The sequence below is a fragment of the Stenella coeruleoalba genome (genome assembly GCF_951394435.1).
Source record: "Stenella coeruleoalba genome assembly, chromosome: 13".
NCBI lineage: Eukaryota > Metazoa > Chordata > Mammalia > Artiodactyla > Delphinidae > Stenella > Stenella coeruleoalba.
In genome coordinates this window covers 58,487,004-58,507,396 of record NC_137159.1, presented here as the reverse complement: position 1 = coordinate 58,507,396, position 20,393 = coordinate 58,487,004, and the positions used below count along the sequence as shown (strand labels likewise).

Sequence of the window (20,393 nt, the reverse complement as noted above, 5' to 3'; positions counted from 1 at the left end):
GATTTTTAAGTTTTATTTTAGAAAGGTAATATAGCGCATGTATTCTATATTATCTAACACCCTGAGCAGGGTCTGAAATCAAGTATACATTAACATTTCTGCAGCCAAACACATGGATATTCACACTAGGTGGGATCAGTAAGGACTCTAAATAGCCTATGTCACGTCAGGCCAGATTTGCCGGTCGGTGAGATTGCTGCAATCTTTGGGAAAAAGATCAGAAGCTTTTCAGATTTAGTTAATTGCAGATTGTGGGTCTTGTATTTGATTTTTTTAAAAAGTGTTTTCTGTCTCTATTAGTCCTGCCCAGTCATTTAGTTAAGGCAACTTAGCAATGGCTTTTTGAGCAATCTGTGTGAAAATTAGCTTGAGGCGGTTTTTTTCTGGAATTGCAAAGAGGCCAGAATGATGAGCAGGCCGTCTTTTGAAGGAGTGAAAAAAAAAAAAAAATCAATGTTTATGTCTGTGGGTGTTGCAGCTATGTTTATCAAGCAGGCTAACCAGGGTGAAGCAACTTCCACTCCTTTCCGCCTTTCAAGCACATCAAAAGAGGATGGTCAAAAGAGTGGGCCGTTACCCTAACTACACCCTACCAGCTGGCCATAGGCACCATGAAGTTTAGGGAAGGAAATTAGGTTGATGATCTGGGATGGCAGCATACATTTATTTCTCTTCTGATCCAAAAATATCCTTTCCGGTCTTGTAATTCTGTGATATCACTGTATCTTCTAATGAGGAACTTTGGCGGAACACCTTTTAATATTTTATAAGAAAAGTCGCCGCGTACAGCGCTCTTCAGAACAAGTAGTTACTCACCCTTTTGAAGATGCTACCAGCTGTAGCCAGGACTGAGTTTGGGACTTATAAACCCCTCTCCCCTGGCGCCACCAGCTGGGCTGAAGAGTATCAGTGGTGGTAGCCCAAGGGAACTCCTGGCTGGTCAGGGGAGAAGGGAAAGGGAAGGAAATGTCTAAGAGAAGAAGGGAGGAGAGGTGACCTCTCTCCTCGTGGCTTTTCAGGAATGACCATTAGATTTTGAACTTTTGAAATGCAAGGCTGGTACCTTATCTTTCCATGCCCTCATCCCATAGCTTGCATTAACTAGATTGCTACTGACAAGAAAGCAACATTATCGGAAATAACTTGCCATCTAGGTAAATCCTACAGGAGGTGATTTAGGATGAACTGATTCTTAGGTGTGTAGAACTCACTGTATTGCAGAACTCAGTTTTCTTAAGCAGGTTTTGCACACTCCGTGTCCTCAGTGCTATTAGGCTCCATGTGGAACTTACAGGAAGTCCAGGGGTCTCTACTCCTTTTCCCTGACATGCATGCTGGAAAGTGAGTGGAAAGAACACTTGGGGTTCCTGATCACATCAGCGTCAAAGCAATGATGGCTGTGACCACCAAGAACTTATTCAACTACCTCTAACATAATCAGAACTGGGTCTGGAACATAGTAGATGCTTATAAATAATTCTTGAATAACTGATTAAATAACACTTAAAATAGTAAAATCTTGCTTAGGCCTGTAAAAGGGATGGAAATATACTTCATACATTGACCATACACACAAACTCTCTCTCTCTCTCTCTCTCTCTCTCTCTCACACACACACACACACACACACACACACACACACACGCACGCACGCACACGCGCACGCACGCACAATGTTATCGGCTGAATTGTGTGCCCGCCCTGCAGCCCTGCCATTCATATGTTGAAGTTCTAGCCCCCGAGAACCTCACAATGTGACTGTATTTGGAGACAGGGTCTTTAAAGAGGTGATTAAACTAACTAAATAAGGTCATTAGGGTAGGGCCATAATCCAGTACGATTGGTGTCCTCATAAAGAAGAGGAAACTTGGGCACAGATAGTTACAGAGGGAAGACTGAAGGCACAGGGAGAAGACCAGCATCTTTAAGCTAAAGAGGGAGGCCTTGGAAGAGACCAGCCCTGCTGGGACCTTGATCTCAGAGTTTTAGTCTCCAGAATTGTGATAAAGTAAATTTCTGTTGTTTCAGCCATCCAGTCTGCTGCTACTTTGTTAAGGCAGCCCGAGCAAACTAATACACATGAGGACTGTAAGACATGCATATGGAACTAAAATAGAATTCCGCAGGATCAAAACTGACCTATGACTACTAATCTAGCTACATCAAAGATGTCTTCATCCTTTAAACACTTTTCCTTAGTGTCTTCAAAGTTAGAAGGGTTTTTCTTTCCCCTTATTAAGATATCTTGAATGGGTTAGGCCTCTTTTACAAAAGCTAGTTGCCTACATTGGAAACACTGCTTTGTCTCCTCTCGCTACATTTCTCTGTAATAATCAAACAGTCCTGCCCATCCCACAGATAACAGCTGTGGCAGCTATGCGTTTGCAAACTTCCTTAGATATGTGAGGGTCCAGAAAGGGGAAATTCTTAGATACGCTCTTTGGTTCATCTTTGCTTTTCTCTCACTCAGAACTACTTCAGGAGCATCTTGGAGGGAGAAAAAATATCCTTGGAGAGCAGTCTCTGGGGACATTTGTGGGAAGGGGAGGGGCAGACATCAGGCATATTTATGGGCTCACGTAACCTCCTCCACCCCTCCATCTCAGCTGAGTGAGTAAAGGCAGAAGGAAATAAAGCAGGTTTTCCTCAAGGTTTGGCGATGCCCTAATCCTAAAATAACTTAAGTGGCACAGAGATGTATATAATATTTCAAGATAAAATAAATACAAATAAGGGATACAAAGAAGACAAAGGAGCAATCAGGTTTGTAGGGCAAGATGAATCCAAGGGTGAGATTAGTAGCCAAAAAGCATGCCATGAAGTCCCCAGTTTTTGCCCCTGGGGGGCCACTAATTTAGCTTTAGGGGAGTTTCAGCTCTCTGGCAACTCGGTCAAAAAAAGACATTCTATTAGTGACATCATTCACAGTGTCCATGAGGTAAGCACAAACTAAGGGCCCTGGGAAAGCACAACTACTCATCCTGAGGTTGAATCCTCAGGTTAGGTTCTAGGTTTTTCTTATCTTTTTCTATTCAGCATGAACTGGTGTTGTTATGCTAAAATTCATTTCACCAAAAGCAATTTTATGGAGTTGGCAGGGGAGAGGTGCTAATAAAATCAATGTTTAGTATAAAACCAGAGAGTATGTGCAGAAAGAAAAATCCATGACATTCAAGTTTTTATTTAGCTGCATAATACCGAGTACTAGATTTACTAGGAAATTTTGGGAAATGTCCTCGCTCAATGCCATATTACGGAATAACAGAGTCACAGAAATTTGCCACTGCAAGGGACTTGAGGAACCAAATCCCCCAGTTTTTTTTCCCCCTAGATGAAGCTCAGAGAGATTAGGTAATTTCAAGGTCACACAGTGATTAGATGTAGAGCTGGGGACCAGAATACATATTCCCTGCATCCCAGCCCAATGCATTTGGACACGAAAGTATGCTTAAGAGTCCTAGTTTGAATTCAAGCTTTCAGAGGTCATTAAAACGATGTTACTTGTAAACAGCTTCACTTTCAGGTATTCAGCTGTGTGCAGACAGTTAAATGCAGAAGAGTTGTTTTTCCTGTGAACAGGTTATTCTGTTATTCTGTTTTACCTCTTGATACTCCAGAGATCACATTTTTCTAACTGCCTTACTACCAGCATTCATTAGAAGGACCTTGTTATATATAAACACCGTCTTTGTTTTGGCCAGTGGAAGCATTCATGTAGATGTAAGAACATTTGCTGTTCACAAGGTTTGAAAAAAGCAGAGTATTCTGTTTTTGACCGTGCCATTCCTTCATGAAAGAATTATTTCCATCATGATCGTCCTTTGGAGAACTCAAAAAATGATGTTTACCATAACAATTTGGAGCAAGAAAACAAGATTTTATCCTTTTTAGAAAAACAGAATCACTTTAGAGTCTAAAAGTAGAATTAGGCAAAGAGTAGGAGAGATCAAATCACCTCAGATCAAGTGTCCTTTTAATTTAAAACATTTCTAAATGCACACTTGGAAAAGGATTCAGGCAATGTGTTCTTATGTGATTTGAGTGCAGGCAGAATTCTAGCACTTAAAAATGACGTTAAGGAAAAAAAATGACATTAAGGTGATCCTTATTTCCTCCCAGTTGCTGCCTGCTCTGAGTTTGTTTTTCTGCTAGTGTTTCTGATCCCCAAAGCTCTATTAAAAAGGGGTGTGGAGATCTGTTACTTTTAGCCCTCTCCTTTCGGTTCCCAATTCTGTGTCTCTGTTTCCTATGGAGATGCTGTATAGGTCCCTAAGGCTACCAAAGCAATTTGTCAGCAAATGGTTGTAACCTCCATTGTACACAGGGATAAACCAAAGTATGAAAAAGACATGTGTAGAACTCGGAACCGAATGGAACATTCTGATACTTGACTGGGTGCCAGTTTTTGTATTGATTACCCACCTTCAGCTCAGCAACTGCCTCACTGTGATCCCATGCCCCCCCCCCCACAAAAGGAGCAGCCTTGGGGGTCCACTGTGATGAAATAGAAGCATCTACATCCTTGAGTAGTAAAAATCCTGTGTTTTGGGCTTTTGAAGCATTTTTATCAGAATGCTGATTTTAGTGTTCTGAAAGGACAATTATATATAACGTGTTGGTATAAAAAAGTAAAATTTGGGGTCTGTTCATTTTCCTTAGGCTACCTAAATTACCTGCTTTCTGAGTGGTTGAATTATAGATCCCCTATATATGATGTCAGCTATTTTACGACAATTCCAACATCCTGGATTTAATTTATATTATTTAAAATCTTTTTATCCATTCATTATAAAAAAAAGTGATTTTTGAGGCCCTAGAATGTGCCAGGCTCTGTGCCTTAAAAAAAACTTGTAAAAATTCATTTAAGATATTACCAGGCAACATGATAAATACTAATGATAATGGTAATTGAAAAAGAAAGACTTGGTATGATGATTGCAACTATCTAAAACTGTGTCAACTCAGGTGTAGAACAAAGGGAAATGAAAATGGTTTGTATTAGGTTTGCGTGATTATTTTTTTCCTTAAAAATAATTAAAATTTCTACTACGTTGTTTTTAAGAATAAAAAAAATTCATGTATACATACCCATTTAATTGAGATAATTCTGAATAATTCAAGTTATCAGCATTTTCCCATCTTTTTCACTCCTATATCTCCAGAACCTAGCATACAGTCTGGCACATAAAGCTTTTGCCAATGTTTGTTGAATGAAGTAACTCAACTGAAAGAATTGTCCATCCTTTATCCGTTTGGATTCATCATCTCATCTGTTGATCTGATGTTCACGAAGGCCTGTCTGGCATTTGCCTTGTAGCAGGCAAAACCGTAACCCATCACCCTGCTCTCTTTGTATTATTTATAGGAATATTTTGCACCATTTCCCTCTGCACTTACGCCGCCAGCATCTCCTATGATCTGAACCGGGTCCCGAAGCTCATTTATAGCCTGCCTGATGATGTGGAACATGGCTACAGCTGGTCTATCTTTTGTGCCTGGTGCAGTTTAGGCTTTATTGTGGCAGCTGGAGGTCTCTGCATCGCTTACCCATTTATTAGCCGGACCAAGATTGCACATCTAAAGTCTGGCAGGGACTCCACGGTATGACTGTCCATACTCAAGTCCACTGCTTGGTGGCCCGTCCACAGCGCGGACGAACCTTGAAGGGGACGGAGCAGAGCCTGAGTCAGGATCCCAAGCACAAAATCGGTCTTGTACATTCCAGCCTGTTGCCTGCCAGCCCCTTCTGGATGACTGATGTCAAATCATGCAGAACCTCCATCCTTTCTAAGGACAAGACTACTGTGGATTCAAGTGCTTTAATGACTATTTATGCTTTGACGGCGAGGAGTAGGGAGCAGAGCCGTGGAACATTTCTGGGTTCAGAAAAAGAGGAAACCGCAATGGAAAAATTTGTATGATTGCCATTTATTTCAGAGAGTTTGTACATAACAATTACCCGAGAGTCATTTCTATTTGCAAAAGGATTCATGACAAAGCGAGTATAATTTTCTTGTCATTGTACCATGCTTGTTAAATTTAATGCAGCACCTTCAGAACTTGTCCTAGTGGTGTCTTGTTGTGTCAGCACCAAACATTTGTGCATTATTTGTGGATGTTTTTTGTCACAGGGAGATTCTTCTGTTGCCTTATTTATTTTTAATTGAAGTCTCTTCTCCATCTTTGTACTGGAATCAAAATCATAAGAGAAACAGATCAACCCTGGAAGAGCTAACCTGTAATGCTATGCAGTATTGTGGGAAGTCATATCTGTCGTTCGACCTGTCTCTTTACGTTAACTGGATTTCTGCATTAAATGACTGCCCCCTTGTTAATCTGGGTGTGTTTTCCTGTCTTTCAGCCGTGGCAGTAGGTCTCCCTAGCCATTCGGACAGGTGAGAACTCTTTGTTTTTAAGAGACTTGCTTCATCTCAATTAGGTTGGTCATTTTTATTTATCATTTGTAGCAATCACACACATGCTCTTGACAATCGAGATCATTTTCCAAGCTTCTTTTAAAACCTTACCATAGTATTTTGAGTTTTCTTCTCTCCCTCTTCGTCTGTGTTTACCATCTGCCTGGTATTTAGCCACTGATAAGGATTGAGTCTCTGGCCGTATCCTTGGACCTCCTACCCCAGTGGGTTTCAGCCTTGGCTGCACATCCGATCACCTGGTTAATCATCTTCACCTGTGCCTGAACTGGGCCCCACCCCAGACCAATTGACTTAGAATGTCTGCAGCTGGGCCTGGGCTTGAGTATTTTTCAAAAAAAAAAATCTCATAATTCTGCTATTCATTTGGGATTTAGAGCCACTGTACTGGGCCAGAGCTACAGTTATCTCCTTGATAGCTAATATTTACTTAGCACTTACTGTGTGCCAGTAACTGGGCTCTGTTTTTTCCAGGTATAATTGCATTTAATCCTCTCAAAAGCTCTATGAGGTAGTGTTGGGCTGCACCCTGCAGGCCTGCAAGCCTTGTGGATGCCCGGCCTCAAGACCAAAGAAAGAGCCCAGAGACAGCGACAGAGACATCAATTGTTTACTGGATAGGGGATCTTACACATCTGAAGCAAAAGGTCCTGGAGGGACACCCCACCATAGACGGCAGGCAGGACGTGACAGCACTCTGCTACCTGGGGGAGAAGGAGGAATTCCCCCATTTATAGGGGGAATTGATGTCAGGTTGGCTCATCAGTTACCAAGGAAACCAGCAGCCCCTCAGGTTAAGACTATCACGAGGGCATTTGTTTCACTTTAATAAACTAGCAGGTGGAGCCCTTCTGGCCTAAGGGTCAGGAGGCGAGCACATTCCTGTGAGAAGGGTGTAGGTGAAGCAGGGACTGGTTGAGTTGAGCAGAGAATGTACAAAGAGCAAGAGAAGAACCATCTGGGGCGGCCTGACCATACAGGTAGGTAACTCTTCTTCCATTTTACTGATAATGAAGCTGAAGGGCAGACTCAGAACATTTGCTTCATTTTTTTCGACGCGTGGGTGTAGGACAAAATTAAAACCCTTCCATGGTATTTCTTTATCTTTAAATGGAAGGGTGGGCACTAGCTAACTTCTACGCTTTTCCTTTTAACTCCATCATTATCCTGTATTGTACGCACGAGAAAGATGGTCTGTAAAAGAGGGAAGGTGCTACACCAGAAGTATAACAGTGCTTCAGACTTTAATCTAATAAAAAATGTTTTTTTCCGGGTTTCCCTGGTGGCGCAGTGGTTGAGAGTCCGCCTACCGATGCCGGGGACACGGGTTCGTGCTCTGGTCCAGGAGGATCCCACACGCCGCGGAGCGGCTGGGCCCGTGAGCCATGGCCGCTGAGCCTGTGCGTTCGGAGCCTGTGCTCCGCAGCGGGAGAGGCCACAACAGTGAGAGGCCCGCGTACCGCAAAAAACAAAAGCAAAAAAAAATGCTTTTTTCCCCTTCATTATAAAACCTGATTTGGTACTTGTAAAAGGATAATGATAATCTACCTACCCCCACCCAAAAATCAAGCCTGGTTTCCAAGTGACGGTGTCCACATATTGTTACCTAAGCCTTTTGGAAGAGGTTAGGTGATCCCGGTGACCACACAAGCTCTCACCAAGGCCTGTGGCTGTATTCCCTGGCAATCTCTCCGGCCTGTTTAATAAACCCATCCCTCTGGATGAGATCAGAGACATAGAGAAAGGAGCAATTATTTTCATTTATTACTTTCATTTATTACTTACTTTTCAAAGCAGGAGAGCTGTTTCTTTGAAGTTTTCTTTAAAGATTCCCCATAGAAGATGTCAAGACTCTTGAGCATTTATATTCCAACCACCAAAGCAGCGTCTGAGTGAGTGACTTTTGAAGTTTCTGAGAAGCTTCCCAGGGGTTTGAGGTGTGAGTGGAAGAGAGCCTCGGAATGACAGAAGGTTGAAGGGTTCACACACCAGAAAGATTTGCCCAGAAGCCAGGGGAGTTCACTTCGGATTCAAGTGTGTGTTGGCGAGAACAGAGCTTCCCTGCCTTTCAGCCAAAGTGAGCTCAGAGCAAGCTTCCTTGCTTTCTATTTACATTTCACAGAGTTGTAAATGTTGCCAGTCTTGCATTTGGTTCCCAGTCCTTAGGCTTCTCTTAGGGGTGTTTTCTTAATTGGCTTGCAAATGAGGAGTAATTGAAATGGCTGCACAGTACTGCATGAGCAGAAGAATTCATTGAGATAATTTGTTTGTTCTTCCTATGTTTTCCCTGTCCCAATTCTAGTTGCATGCCTATAGCCAGGCTGTGTGTTTTTTTTTTTTTTTTTTTTTTTGCCTTGGGCATTTTTTGCAGGGCAGAAGGCAGAGGTAGCTGATCTCCTTGAAGTGAGGATGCATTGGGCCCTAAAGGGAGGATAGGCCAGAGGGCTGACTTTGTAGGCTAGAAGTACTTAAGGGCATCCTGGAGACTGGAAAGAAAAAGGATGGCAGTCCTGTGATTAGCTGGGTCCATGCATTTCTTGAGGTTATCATGACCTCGGCAAGGATGGCTATATGGGGTGTCCAGAGATACTGGAGCCCTTGGTACAGTGACTCTCATGACCCAACCATGGTTTCAGAGCAGCAGAATCAATGGGCTGGGAAGGACCAAGCCTTGGAATAATGGGCTTCTCAGTGGCAGCCAGTCTGACCCTTGGAAGGTCCAGGGACATTGGTACAGCTGTGTGTGTGTCTGCAGTAATGAATGAGGGCTAATTCCCCCTAAACCCACAAGAAAGGACTGTGAATAGAAAGTAAATGGATTTACAGGACACCTGAGATTATAGACTAAGACTCATGTCCATCTGCCATATATAGACAACATTTACCAAAAAAGAGCTCTACCCAAATCCTTGATGAGACAACCATAGGCCCCATAGGCCCCTCCTCTTACCAATGTCACTTTTGGTTTATTTGCAATGTTAGAACATTGCTGCCCACTCCAAGGGAACCCTACCCCCTCCTTCTTTACAGCACCATGGACCCTTGATAATCAACGGTCCAGGATGTAGGAAACTTACCCAGAATGTAATTTCTCCATAAAAGTCCTTGTATCTGTCAACAAATATTTATTGAATTCCTACTGTGTGCCAAGTGGTATTCTAGGCACTTGGGAAACATCCATGAAGCAAAACAGACCAAGGTTCTTGCCCCTGTGAAGCTTATTCTAGTAAAATTCAGTACAAGTAAAAAAGTCAAGTCACCCTTTCAAGCCCCACATGATTTCATAAATCCCAGATTAAAGTAGTTGAACCCAGTTATTAAAATAAGTTTCTTTTGACTTATGTTTTCATTGGCTGTATATTTCACTTCATATCATTTTATTTGAATCTATCCTCAGTAACATAAAAAGTACATTATTAACTTTTTTTGTGGTGGTGGGGGATGAGTTTGCCTCTCGAAGATTTCCCAGTTGAAACTGAAATCTGAGAACACAAAGGTGTACTGCACAAGTACGCCTCAGTCACCCGAGCAAGGGAACCTGGTTCCTAAGGTTATCTGAGCTAAGAATGAAGAGGGACCTGGGATCCTGGAGACTCAGGCCACAAGGTCAAGGTAACCTACCCAGTGGAGGCCAGTGCGTATGGGATGCTAACGCCGCCAGGTCTTTCTCAGGCTGTTTCCTCTGAGCTGGGACACCTGCTCTTACTCTTCCTGGCTCCTGCTGACTTTTCCTTGTGTCTCAGCTTCAACACAACACTCCTAGAAGCCAGGCTTGAGCACACTCCCCTGCTTTAACCCCTTTCCTGCCCAATTGCACTCTGCATGCTAATCACCTGCTCACCCCTAACTGGATCATAGACTCTTCTTGCAAGGTGTAAACTGTGTCTTGGTTGAGTTTTGTCTCCAGGGTTTAGTCCTGGAACCCAACAGGTGCTCATAAACCTTTGTGGAAGAAATGCGTGAATTCAGAGTCACAGAGACAAACTACCCGCTGCCCTGGACAGAACTGACTCCCTTACCACCAATTTTAGGGAACCCATGAAATAATGAACGGTAGCGTAACAGGCTAAATGGAATGAGAATCTAGCTTGGCAAGCAAGGAGGTCTCATTAGAATAATTAAAGGGACTATTAACACACACTAACACAGATATAACTTGAAATGTGTTATGAACTAAGTACTGTGGAACGTTTATTTGATGGCTCAAACAGTATTATGTTAGTAACCTCAATATTGTTCTACAATTTAAAGCTCTTCCATTTATGCGCCGATATGTCTCAAATCTCTGATTGGAATTCTGAAAGGAGTGCTTCAGAAAGGATTTCTTTGAAAGCAAATAGCTTTACTGACCAAGAACCCTTTTATTTTATTTTATTTTATTTTAAAAAATTAATTTATGTTTTAATTTTTGGCTGCATTGGGTCTTCGTTGCTACGCGTGGGCTTTAGTTGCAGTGAGCAGGGGCTGCTCTTCGTTTAGGCGCGTGGGCTTCTCTTGTTGCAGAGCACCAGCTCTAGGAATGTGGGCTTCAGTAGCTGTGGTGCACGGGCTCAGTAGTTGTGGCTTGCGGGCTCTAGAGCGCAGACTCAGTAGTTGTGGCGCACGGTCTTAGTTGTTCCGCGGCATGTGGGATCTTCCCGGACCAGGGATCGAACCCGTGTCCCCTGCATTAGCAGGCGGATTCTTAACCACTGCGCCACTGGGAAAGTCCTAACCCTTTGAAATTGCATTATTTGAATTTCCCCAGGCCCTGTCCTTTGACTGGAAGTTCTCCTTGCTGTAGGACAACCACAAATGCTTGAAGACACTCAGGGCACCCCACTGCATACTGGGAACATGGCTATCCAACATACTTCCTCTTTATATACAACCTATATTTTGCCATGCTTCAAAGCAAGATTTCTAATTGTTCTAAAACCTCATAGAACATGTCTTCTTATAGCAACCTTAAGAGGAAAACAAATTGGTTGGCTAAAAAGTAAGATACCTTTCTGTCTTTATTTCCTATTTTTTTCTCTTGTCAGCATGTACTGTAAATATTGCCTGCTATGTGTAAGTCCTTGGGCTACACATGGACTTTTGTCAGGGCCTCTCTGCAGACAGGAATGCAGTGGCAAGAGCCAGGGGGGCAGTGGTGTAGGCGAGATTTCCAAGATAGCCAGAACCTTGCTGGCCACCGTAAGGACACTGGGTTTATTCTGGCAATAGAAAGCAATGAGAGTCTTTAAAGGACAACAGTGGGATCTGATTTCTGCTTTAACGATGTCAGTGTTGTCGCTGGATGGAGAATGGATTAGAAGAAGGCAAGACTGGAGGTGGAGAAGCCCGTTGAGGAGGGGGTTGTTGCTGGAGTTTAGGAGACGCGATGGTGGCCACGACTACGGCGAGGAAGATAGAAGTGGGCGGATAGATTTTAGAGATGGAATTGATGAGGTGTGCTGGTAAAGTGGATGGAGAGGGGAAAGAAGGGATATTATCAAGCATGACAACTAAGTAATTGTGAGAGTTAGGTTATTTACTAAGGAAATTATGGTTCTTGTATCAAAAAGGGGACACCATAATTTGAAAAAAGAAAAAACCACAAAGTTTTATGGCAAATCCAGTGTCACCTAGGATGGCACCTAGGTTAGGATAAATCCTTAACTGAGTGGAGCCCAGGATTGAAAAGCCATAGTTGAGAATATGGTCCAATGACCCCAACACGCCTTTTCTCTAACTGATCCAATGGCCAGCCTCTTCCTCTTTGGTTTCTAGGTGTTCTCCAGAAGCTGCCTATACCAGGGTTGGCAAATAGGATTCAGTTTGAGTGTGAACTTGATCAATTAGTGGTGATTGGGAAGATTTCAGTCCAGCCACAGAGGAAAGGATATAGTGATTGTGAGTGAATGGTAAGGCAGATGTCACGCCCTGGCCACCCCCAGCTTAAATCCTACCTCAGAGACTATTGCCCTGCTTTCGTTAAGTTTCCATCATGTCTTAGGGCTGGCATTACTGACACTCACAAAATGCACAGACCACTGCCCCGTCATCTGCTCATTCTGGATGGCCAAAACTCAGGTGATGCCGTCACCTTGAGCGTGGGTTGGTGAGGATGGATGAGCTGTACCGTCAGGCTCTTTAGGAAACGTTCTAAATCTACACAGGACCATAGAGGCAAATTCCTTCAATAGCTGCACAGATGTGGCGTGACATCCTCTGGGGATTCTGGGAAATGCATGGAAGCACTGCTGGATCGGGGGTTCATGAAGGCTCCACTAGATCCTGGCAAGAAGGGCCTGGGACCCCACTGACAGTGCCCTCAGAACACAGTAAGTCCCTCACAATCTCAGACAGATGTCACGCTCAGCATGTTTAGTTCTTGAATTATAAAACACCATTTATTTTTATCCTCATGGCTTTGCCTGTCAATCAAGTTGACTGTGATGAGCACTTCAATACTTGCTTTAGGGATTTGGCCACGCCAGAACTGAAATTCACCCAGCTGTGGCATCAGTGGGCTTCAAACTCATTCCCCACACGTGAAACACGTCACAGCTCATCACACCGATGGAAGCTGTGAAGCATAGGAGGACAAAAGGGACCCAGACACCTGCATAAATTGTTGAGGTTTTCTCATCTCTCCCTAAGCCCTGGTTTCCATTTGTTAGTTCTGGACACTCTCAGGTGCTCAAAAAACCACTTCCCACTTTCAAAGCACTTGATTCTAAGAGGCTGGTGCTGGAGTCCCGTTCCTATCAATTCCTAGGTCTCCTTCAGTCTTGTAAATGTTAGATATAAATGAGAAGTGGAAAAGAAAGCTCTGATTCTCAAGTCCTCTCCAGTTCTGTCTCTCGACATTGATGAGAGGCTGAAGGGATGGACTGTTTCCTCAGGGACTGTCCCAGGCCATGTTCCTTACAAACCTTATCTTGGTTTTCTAGCCTCTGCTTTATAGATGGAGAAACTAAGGCTCCTAGAGGTTAAACCACCTTCCCTACGGTACCAAGTAGCCGAGCCAAGGTCTGGATTCTGGCCTGCTCACGCCAAAGTCATTTCTCTTTCCACTTTTCCACATGACATCCACATCACCTACACGAAACGCAGCACAAACACCTAAAGTGCACTTTGAACCACATCTGAGCTTAGTTTTCAAAATTTTATACATCTACATAGGTTCACCGGCCCCCACGTTTTTCATGGTTCCCCTTGGAAATTATTGCTCTGCAGTTTTTAATCAAGCTGCTGCATTTCTATTTTTTTTTTTTTTTTTGTGTGGTACGCGGGCCTCTCACTGCTGTGGCCTCTCGCGTTGCAGACCACAGGCTCCCGACGCGCAGTCTCAGCAGCCGTGGCTCACGGGCCCAGCCGCTCCGCGGCATGTGGGATCTTCCCGGACCAGGGCACGAACCCGTGTCCCCTGCATCGGCAGGCGGACTCTCAAGCACTGCGCCACCAGGGAAGGCCTCAGGCTGCTGCATTTCTAAACTGGAGCACACACTGCCCTTTGTAATTCTGTAAAGAATGTCAGACTTTTCATAAGCATGGAAACTCTCCTTACATGAGTGACCTTCAGCAGACCCTGTCCCCTGCAGTAGCCTAAAGGTATGACAGCAATTTTAATTACCTTCTTGGCACTCCCCGACAGAACATTTTGAGAAATTCCCATGTCAGAGTGGCTCAAAGATTAATATTTAAGTGGGCAGGTCCTCCTTCCTTTGTCCTGGGAAAGCATTCCTGATGGCTTTTTAAAAATTATTAAATAGGGCTTCCCTGGTGGCGCAGTGGTTGAGAGTCCGCCTGCCGATGCAGGGGACACGGGTTCGTGCCCCGGTCCGGGAGGATCCCAGATGCCGCGGAGCGGCTGGGCCCGTGAGCCATGGCTGCTGAGCCTGCGCGTCCAGAGCCTGTGCTCCGCAACGGGAGAGGCCACAGCGGTGAGAGGCCCGCATAATGCAAAAAAAAAAAAAAAAAAATTAAATAAAAGCAACTACTACAAAAGGAGGCTATATGGTTAGAGATAGGAACTCAGAGACTCTTGAATCTTAGTCCTTGTTTTGTGACTGTCCTGATGTGTGGTCCTGAAAGCCAGTCATCTCTACAGAACTTCTGGACACTTCCATGAGCTGATGTGATTTCCAGGGATGTTTTCAATAACCACACTTTTGAGAAGCCCACGAAATACTTTGAATACCTCTATAAACTTTTACTTATCCAAGTTGAATGAGAACTGATTTTGAAAACAGGGCATGGAAATTACACAGACAATAAAGTCCTCTGATGTTGAGTCAAATAAGGATATCCTCCAAGTTTTTTATTATGAATCAAGGAGAGTACTTCATTTTATATTTTCTCTTGGAGAGGTTGGTCACTGTATGGTGACTTCAAAACCAAACCAAAAACCAAAGCAAACCTCAAGACAGCCTTGGGAGGTCTATGGAGGCTCTGAGTGTCATCCTGTTGACAACAGAGGAAACTGAGACTCTGAGTATTAACCCAAGGTCTCTCAGCCAGTCTCTGGTGAGGTGTCTAATCTTCCCCAGCAGATGAGCTAATGAGGTTTTGAGGTCGCCAAAGTAGGTATCTGTATTCCTGCACACATGTCGAGGTGGCATCAGCCTCTGCTTTATATGTCTCTGCTGTGAATACAGTAAATCGCTATCATGCCAACATGTTTCTCAGATAAAGTGGACTTGGGAATGGAAACTGAACCAAGTGTGAAAGGTAATCTGGGGGAGATAACACAAGTGATTAATGCAGTATTGATCTGAAGGATGAGCAAGTTCTTAAAGAATTTTCCAAATCAAGTAACAGCTTAAAGAGTGTTCACAGGAGTGGGAAAGGGTTTTCAAGAGAACTGAAGTGAAGGAGAGGGAAGAATGTGGGATGGGCTGAGGGGCTGAGAGGGTGCAGGGCGGGACAAGTGGACGCCCTCTTCTCACAACCTTGTCAGAACAAACAAACAGAACAACACATCAGATACCTCGGGGAGCCAGAGGAGTGAAGAATGTCATGGGTTAAGGTGAAATTTAGTACAATTTCGTTATTTCTAAAAGTAATCAGCCTGCGGGGCTGTGATACGCCTACATAACCAAGAAGGGTAGCACAGAAAATGTCAGGCTTTTACCTAGTAACGACTGAGCAGCTTGTTCTGTGCTGCAGGATTCCATACATTCGAATGTCACAGAGGAAGAATGGGGAAAAAATTTCCCCGCAGGGAATAACAGTTGAACACATTTCCTTTTTGGAGGGCATGGATTTGGTTAGAGTGAGGGGGAACTTGCTCTAGCATCCGGGGCCTTTCTGGCTCTGTTCGTCTGGTTGGCAGATGACTATGGAAGGGAATCTTCACGTGGGCCTTCATTTACCAAATCTTTACTGAGTGCCTAGTACGTGTCGGAGACTGACTTCAGTACAGGGGATAAACTGTGAGCAAATCAAAGAGGCCACTGCCTTTACGGAGTGGCCACTGTCATGGCTGAGAGACAGCCAACAGGCAAGCATGTCAGCCACATGAAGAGACATGGAGGAGTGGCTAGGAGACTAGGCGTGAAGGGTGCCGTGGTGGCTGGCTTAGGTTGGGAGGCCAGGGAGGGCCATGCTCATAAGCGGGCATTTGAGCAGAGAGCCTGAGCAGTGTAGGCGTACGGGGAAATGTCCAGGGAGAGGGCCAGCAAGTCCAAAGGCCTGAAATGGGACAGAGCTTTGCAACATTCCAGCGTCAGCAAGGAGCCAGATGAAAGGGGGTGTGCTAGAGATGAAGTTAGAGGGGTGCCAGGGGCCAGGTCAAGACTTTGGGTTTTATTCTGAGGAAAATGGAAAAACACTGGAGGGTTTTGCGCAAGAGAGTGATATCATCTGACTTACATAAAAACTTTACATAAAAACAAAACCAAAAAACCTCTGGCCCAGTGAATCATGTTAGTACCCAGAGGCCAGGACTGGGCAATTGGGGACGCCTGGCAGAATATGTGGTTAATGTGTGCACTCTTCCAAGGTGCCCAACCGCAAATAGCGTAGACGTATCAAGGGCAGGAGCCACAGAAGGGCAGCTAGAAGGATGGCCACTCAGTGGTAGGAAAAATGTGTAAGAGGAGGGGGATGGGCAGGGGGTGGACCCATTGTAATTGCTCTCATTTGTTACACAGTTGAGAAGGCAGTTACTTGCTGAAGGAACTTGATGAAAACTGACAATATTAAATGATTGTGGCATTCAGGTGGCAAAATGACACTTCAAATTCTTGATTTTCTTGAACATGTTAAATTCATAGGATGTAACTAAAAGACGAAGCTCACCACACCTAGGCATGTTTTCAGTTGTTTCGTTTGTTTGTTTGTTTTTTTGCGGTACGCAGGCCTCTCACTGTTGTGGCCTCTCCTGTTGCGGAGCACAGGCTCCGGATGCGCAGGCTCAGCGGCCATGGCTCACGGGCCCAGCCGCTCCGCTGCATGCGGGATCCTCCCGGACCAGGGCACGAACCCGTGTCCCCTGCATCGGCAGGCGGACTCTCAACCACTGCGCCACCAGGGAAGCCCTCAGTTGTTTTTTGTTTTAAACTCCCCACAAATCAATTCTTCTTCACTCTCAAATACTTTCCTGGACTCTGTTCATCTTTCTCTCTTTGTCGAGCTTTTTCAGAGAGTGCTTTCATCCCTCTGTTTCCAGAGGTCGAGGATAACCCTATCTGTCATACACTGGGACCTCTGGCTATCACTCTCCTGCTCCCTGCCTGCCTCTTCATCTGGAGAGCTGTCACAGCAGCATTTCAGGCAGGGCCGCTTTACCATCGAGCATCCCCAGAGCCTGACATGCAGCAAGTTCCCAGAGATGCTTGGCAGTCGAATGAATGAAGGAGCAAACGAATGAGCGAAAGAATAAGAGAATTGAAAAGGCTATAAACACTCTGAAAATACGTAGTGTTTGTATAACATGCATGAAAATACTCAAGATTTATTACCAAGATTTTTCAGTGAAGACCTTGCATCTCACCTAATATTTGCCCCAAAGCTTTCTTGCGTAGCTCCTTGCACAATCATATTTACCTAATATCCAAGTGAGTGTTTCCTCTTGAAAAATCAATATATTTTGAATCCCTGATGACGCTTAGTTTTCCAGGTCATGTAGAGAGTAGGTGTCTCCCCTGACAGCTGTCCGTCTCTCGCATGGCTTTCTGGGTGTCCCTTTGGTTCACGGTCCTCAGATCCACAGGCGTCTATTTGTCATCTTCTAATAGGAGCGAGTTTAATTTAGTCCAAGAAATATTAACTGTTCTTGGTGGCCACACCCTGTGCCAAAGGGGAATAAGTCCTGTGGAATACTCCAACTAGAAGATATCCTCAAACTGTGGAAAATTCTCAAAGAGCTTTATCTCTTGTGCATTTGATATTAAAGCTATTTAGGCAGACACTGAAACCATGATTTAATTCTGCCAAGTACGCCAAGGTAATTAGAAGCACCGCCTTTAATATGTCTACCACTGTCATTCAAGTCCACGAAGAAACACATTTTCTACCTGCCATTTGCGGCACCTTGGTTACACACACAAAGATGTCCACCTTCACACATTTTTTTTCTCCTAAAGATTCAATTAAGGCTTAGGCACAGAATGAAAAAGACTGTATCGTTCAACATCTTTGAGAGGCCCAAACATTAAAAGCAATTTTGGGTGGGAGGTGGCAAAGAATATTAAACAGACCTGGAAAATTCGGCAAAAGGATAAATGCAAAACAGATGTGAACATCCTACTGAGAATGAGATGGGCAGTGCCTGGAGGACAGGAGTGGGCTTTAGTAACCCAGGTGTGTGGGGCAAGGTCTCCAGCTGCAATCGACAGAATAGGCTCTAGGTAGTTTAGCAGAAAAGGAGTTCATTGAAAAAATATATTAAGGTGTTCAAGAGGGCAGGAAATTAGTCTAGGTGGCTACTGAACCAGGAACACCAACCAACTGACATGACAGGGCTGTTGTCACAATGACCCACTGCAGCCTCAGCTGGGTGCCCATAGCACAGCTTGTACCCTTGCTTTTGGGCCCTGAATGCTGCGCTCTGTCCCTACTGACTCCTGAGGCTAGATGCTTCTGACACCCTTCCGGAAAGCAGATTCCATCATGGTGCCTGCTTCATTAGAAGGGACATGGTAACAGGCATCCCTCCCACTTTCACCCCTCTGTCCCTTTTTTCTGACTTTTGGAGAAAGATCGCCATCTACTGGTCGCTGGGTCATAGCACACACAGCATCCTGCAGGGAGGCGTCTGAGCCTCTCAAGGACTTCTCTGCTGGCACAGTTGAGTGTCGAGTAGCCCATTCCACCCTGCCCTCAGGCCTTCCGTTTCAGGTGATGCGTAGATGCTATAAGACTAGAAATTCTGTGAGCCTAGGTCTATTGCCTCACACACACCACTGTAACTGAACGCTGGTGAAAAGCATTGTGGCCGGGAAACGAATGATAGTGAATTAAGGCAATTTGGGAAGTTCATGAAAGGTGTGTCTGGTCTGGAGAATCCAAGTCCAGAGTGAGCAGTTAGTCCAGTGAGGACAAATGACTGCCCTCTCTGCAAGGCAAGGGTCTCCACTCTAACCCCCCTCCTCGATGGGGTATTTTAACAAGTCTCGGGGTTGGTCACTGCTGCTGAAAATTCATCAGCAGGGGCAGTAGGCAGTTAGCCTTGACGAGAAGTCCTTGTCGGGCCAATGCATTACCTCTGTCCCTGAAACCATGGCCACTTTGTCCATGAGGCCTTTGAGCGAGGGTGGCTGAGGACAGGGGCCGAAGGCACAGGGCAGGCAATCTGCCGCTTCAACACTTAGAACCTCATGCATGGTGGGAATTCTTGACTTTTCCGGTGGTTAAGACCCAAAGACTCTCCCACACTGGGGCCCGTTCTGAGATGTCCAGCCACATTCCTCTACCCCAGACCTCCTTCCGTGTCGCCGACCATCCTTTCCGAGTGGTAGCCACTGCCCATGAGGTGGTGCGTTACCTTCCTCCCAGGTCATCTCTCCTTCTAGGTAAAGTATACAGTGCAGACCACTCCAAGTGCTGGTCCCTGAGACGATCTCCTTTCCCCATTGTCCCCCGGCCTCCAAGTGGGGCTGAAATGCCTCAGCAGGTGCCAGCCAAACTGGCAGAGCCGTCTCCAAACCAGATTTGACTTTTTTTTTCCTCTGGCAAACTGCTCATTGGGAATTCTCCACGGGACCATGGTTGTGAGGAAGCGGAGGGGTGGGGAGGGGCAGGCAGGAGGCGCCTCGCAGGATAAGGTCCCTGCAGCTCACGGGCACCATCCGCCACGTGGCCCCCGGTGCTGATATATACCACTCCCACCTGATGAGGGTGTGCTGCCGGGCTGGGCCCACTGAACTCTTGGCTTGGTGGATCAAATTGCAAGATGGGCAGTTTAGGTCACGTGGTCACCTAGTCTCCTGTGGTCAAGCCCTCCATAGCAAGAGTTATTTCTAAGAGGAAAATAATTACTTGCATAAGAAAGCCTGGCTTTGCTCCAAAAGCTAAGAGGCTACAGCTGCACTTTCCCTATTGGGAGCTGCTGCTGGCTCCACGCAGCATCCAGGCCGGTCACAGACACTCTGAGCGTAATTAGATCTCCTGGGTCCTCCTGGCAAAATGCGGAGATGCTTACAGTGTGCCTGGACCAGCTAGAGAGCCCTTCCCTGCTCAGGCCTCCATTAAAAGTAAATGAGGGCTTCCCTGGTGGCGCAGTGGTTGAGAGTCCACCTGCCGATGCAGGGGACGTGGGTTTGTGACCCGGTCCGGGAAGATCCCACATGCCGCGGAGCGGCTGGGCGCGTGAGCCGTGGCCGCTGAGCCTGCGCGTCCGGAGCCTGTGGTCCGCAATGGGAGAGGCCACAGCAGTGAGAGGCCCGCATACCACAAAAACAAACAAAAAAAGTAAATGAGTCAAAGCAGCAGACCCCAGGCTGACACAGCTTTGCCTTCAGATGCCGAAGAACTCCACTGAGCATC

General features: G+C 45.3%; 1 protein-coding gene across 5 annotated transcripts in view; it reads left to right on the top strand.

Moving 5' to 3' along the window:
- Positions 1–6,358, top strand: part of TMEM178A (transmembrane protein 178A) — a 229,639-nt gene extending 223,281 nt beyond the window's left edge. For all 5 annotated transcript variants that reach the window (XM_079940541.1, XM_079940542.1, XM_079940543.1 and 2 more), the window contains one exon: positions 5,366–6,358. In XM_079940541.1, the coding sequence (XP_079796667.1) occupies positions 5,366–5,607 (242 nt within the window). In that variant the 3' untranslated portion in view covers positions 5,608–6,358. The remainder of the gene's footprint in view (positions 1–5,365) is intronic.
- The last annotated feature ends 14,035 nt before the right edge of the window (positions 6,359–20,393 follow it).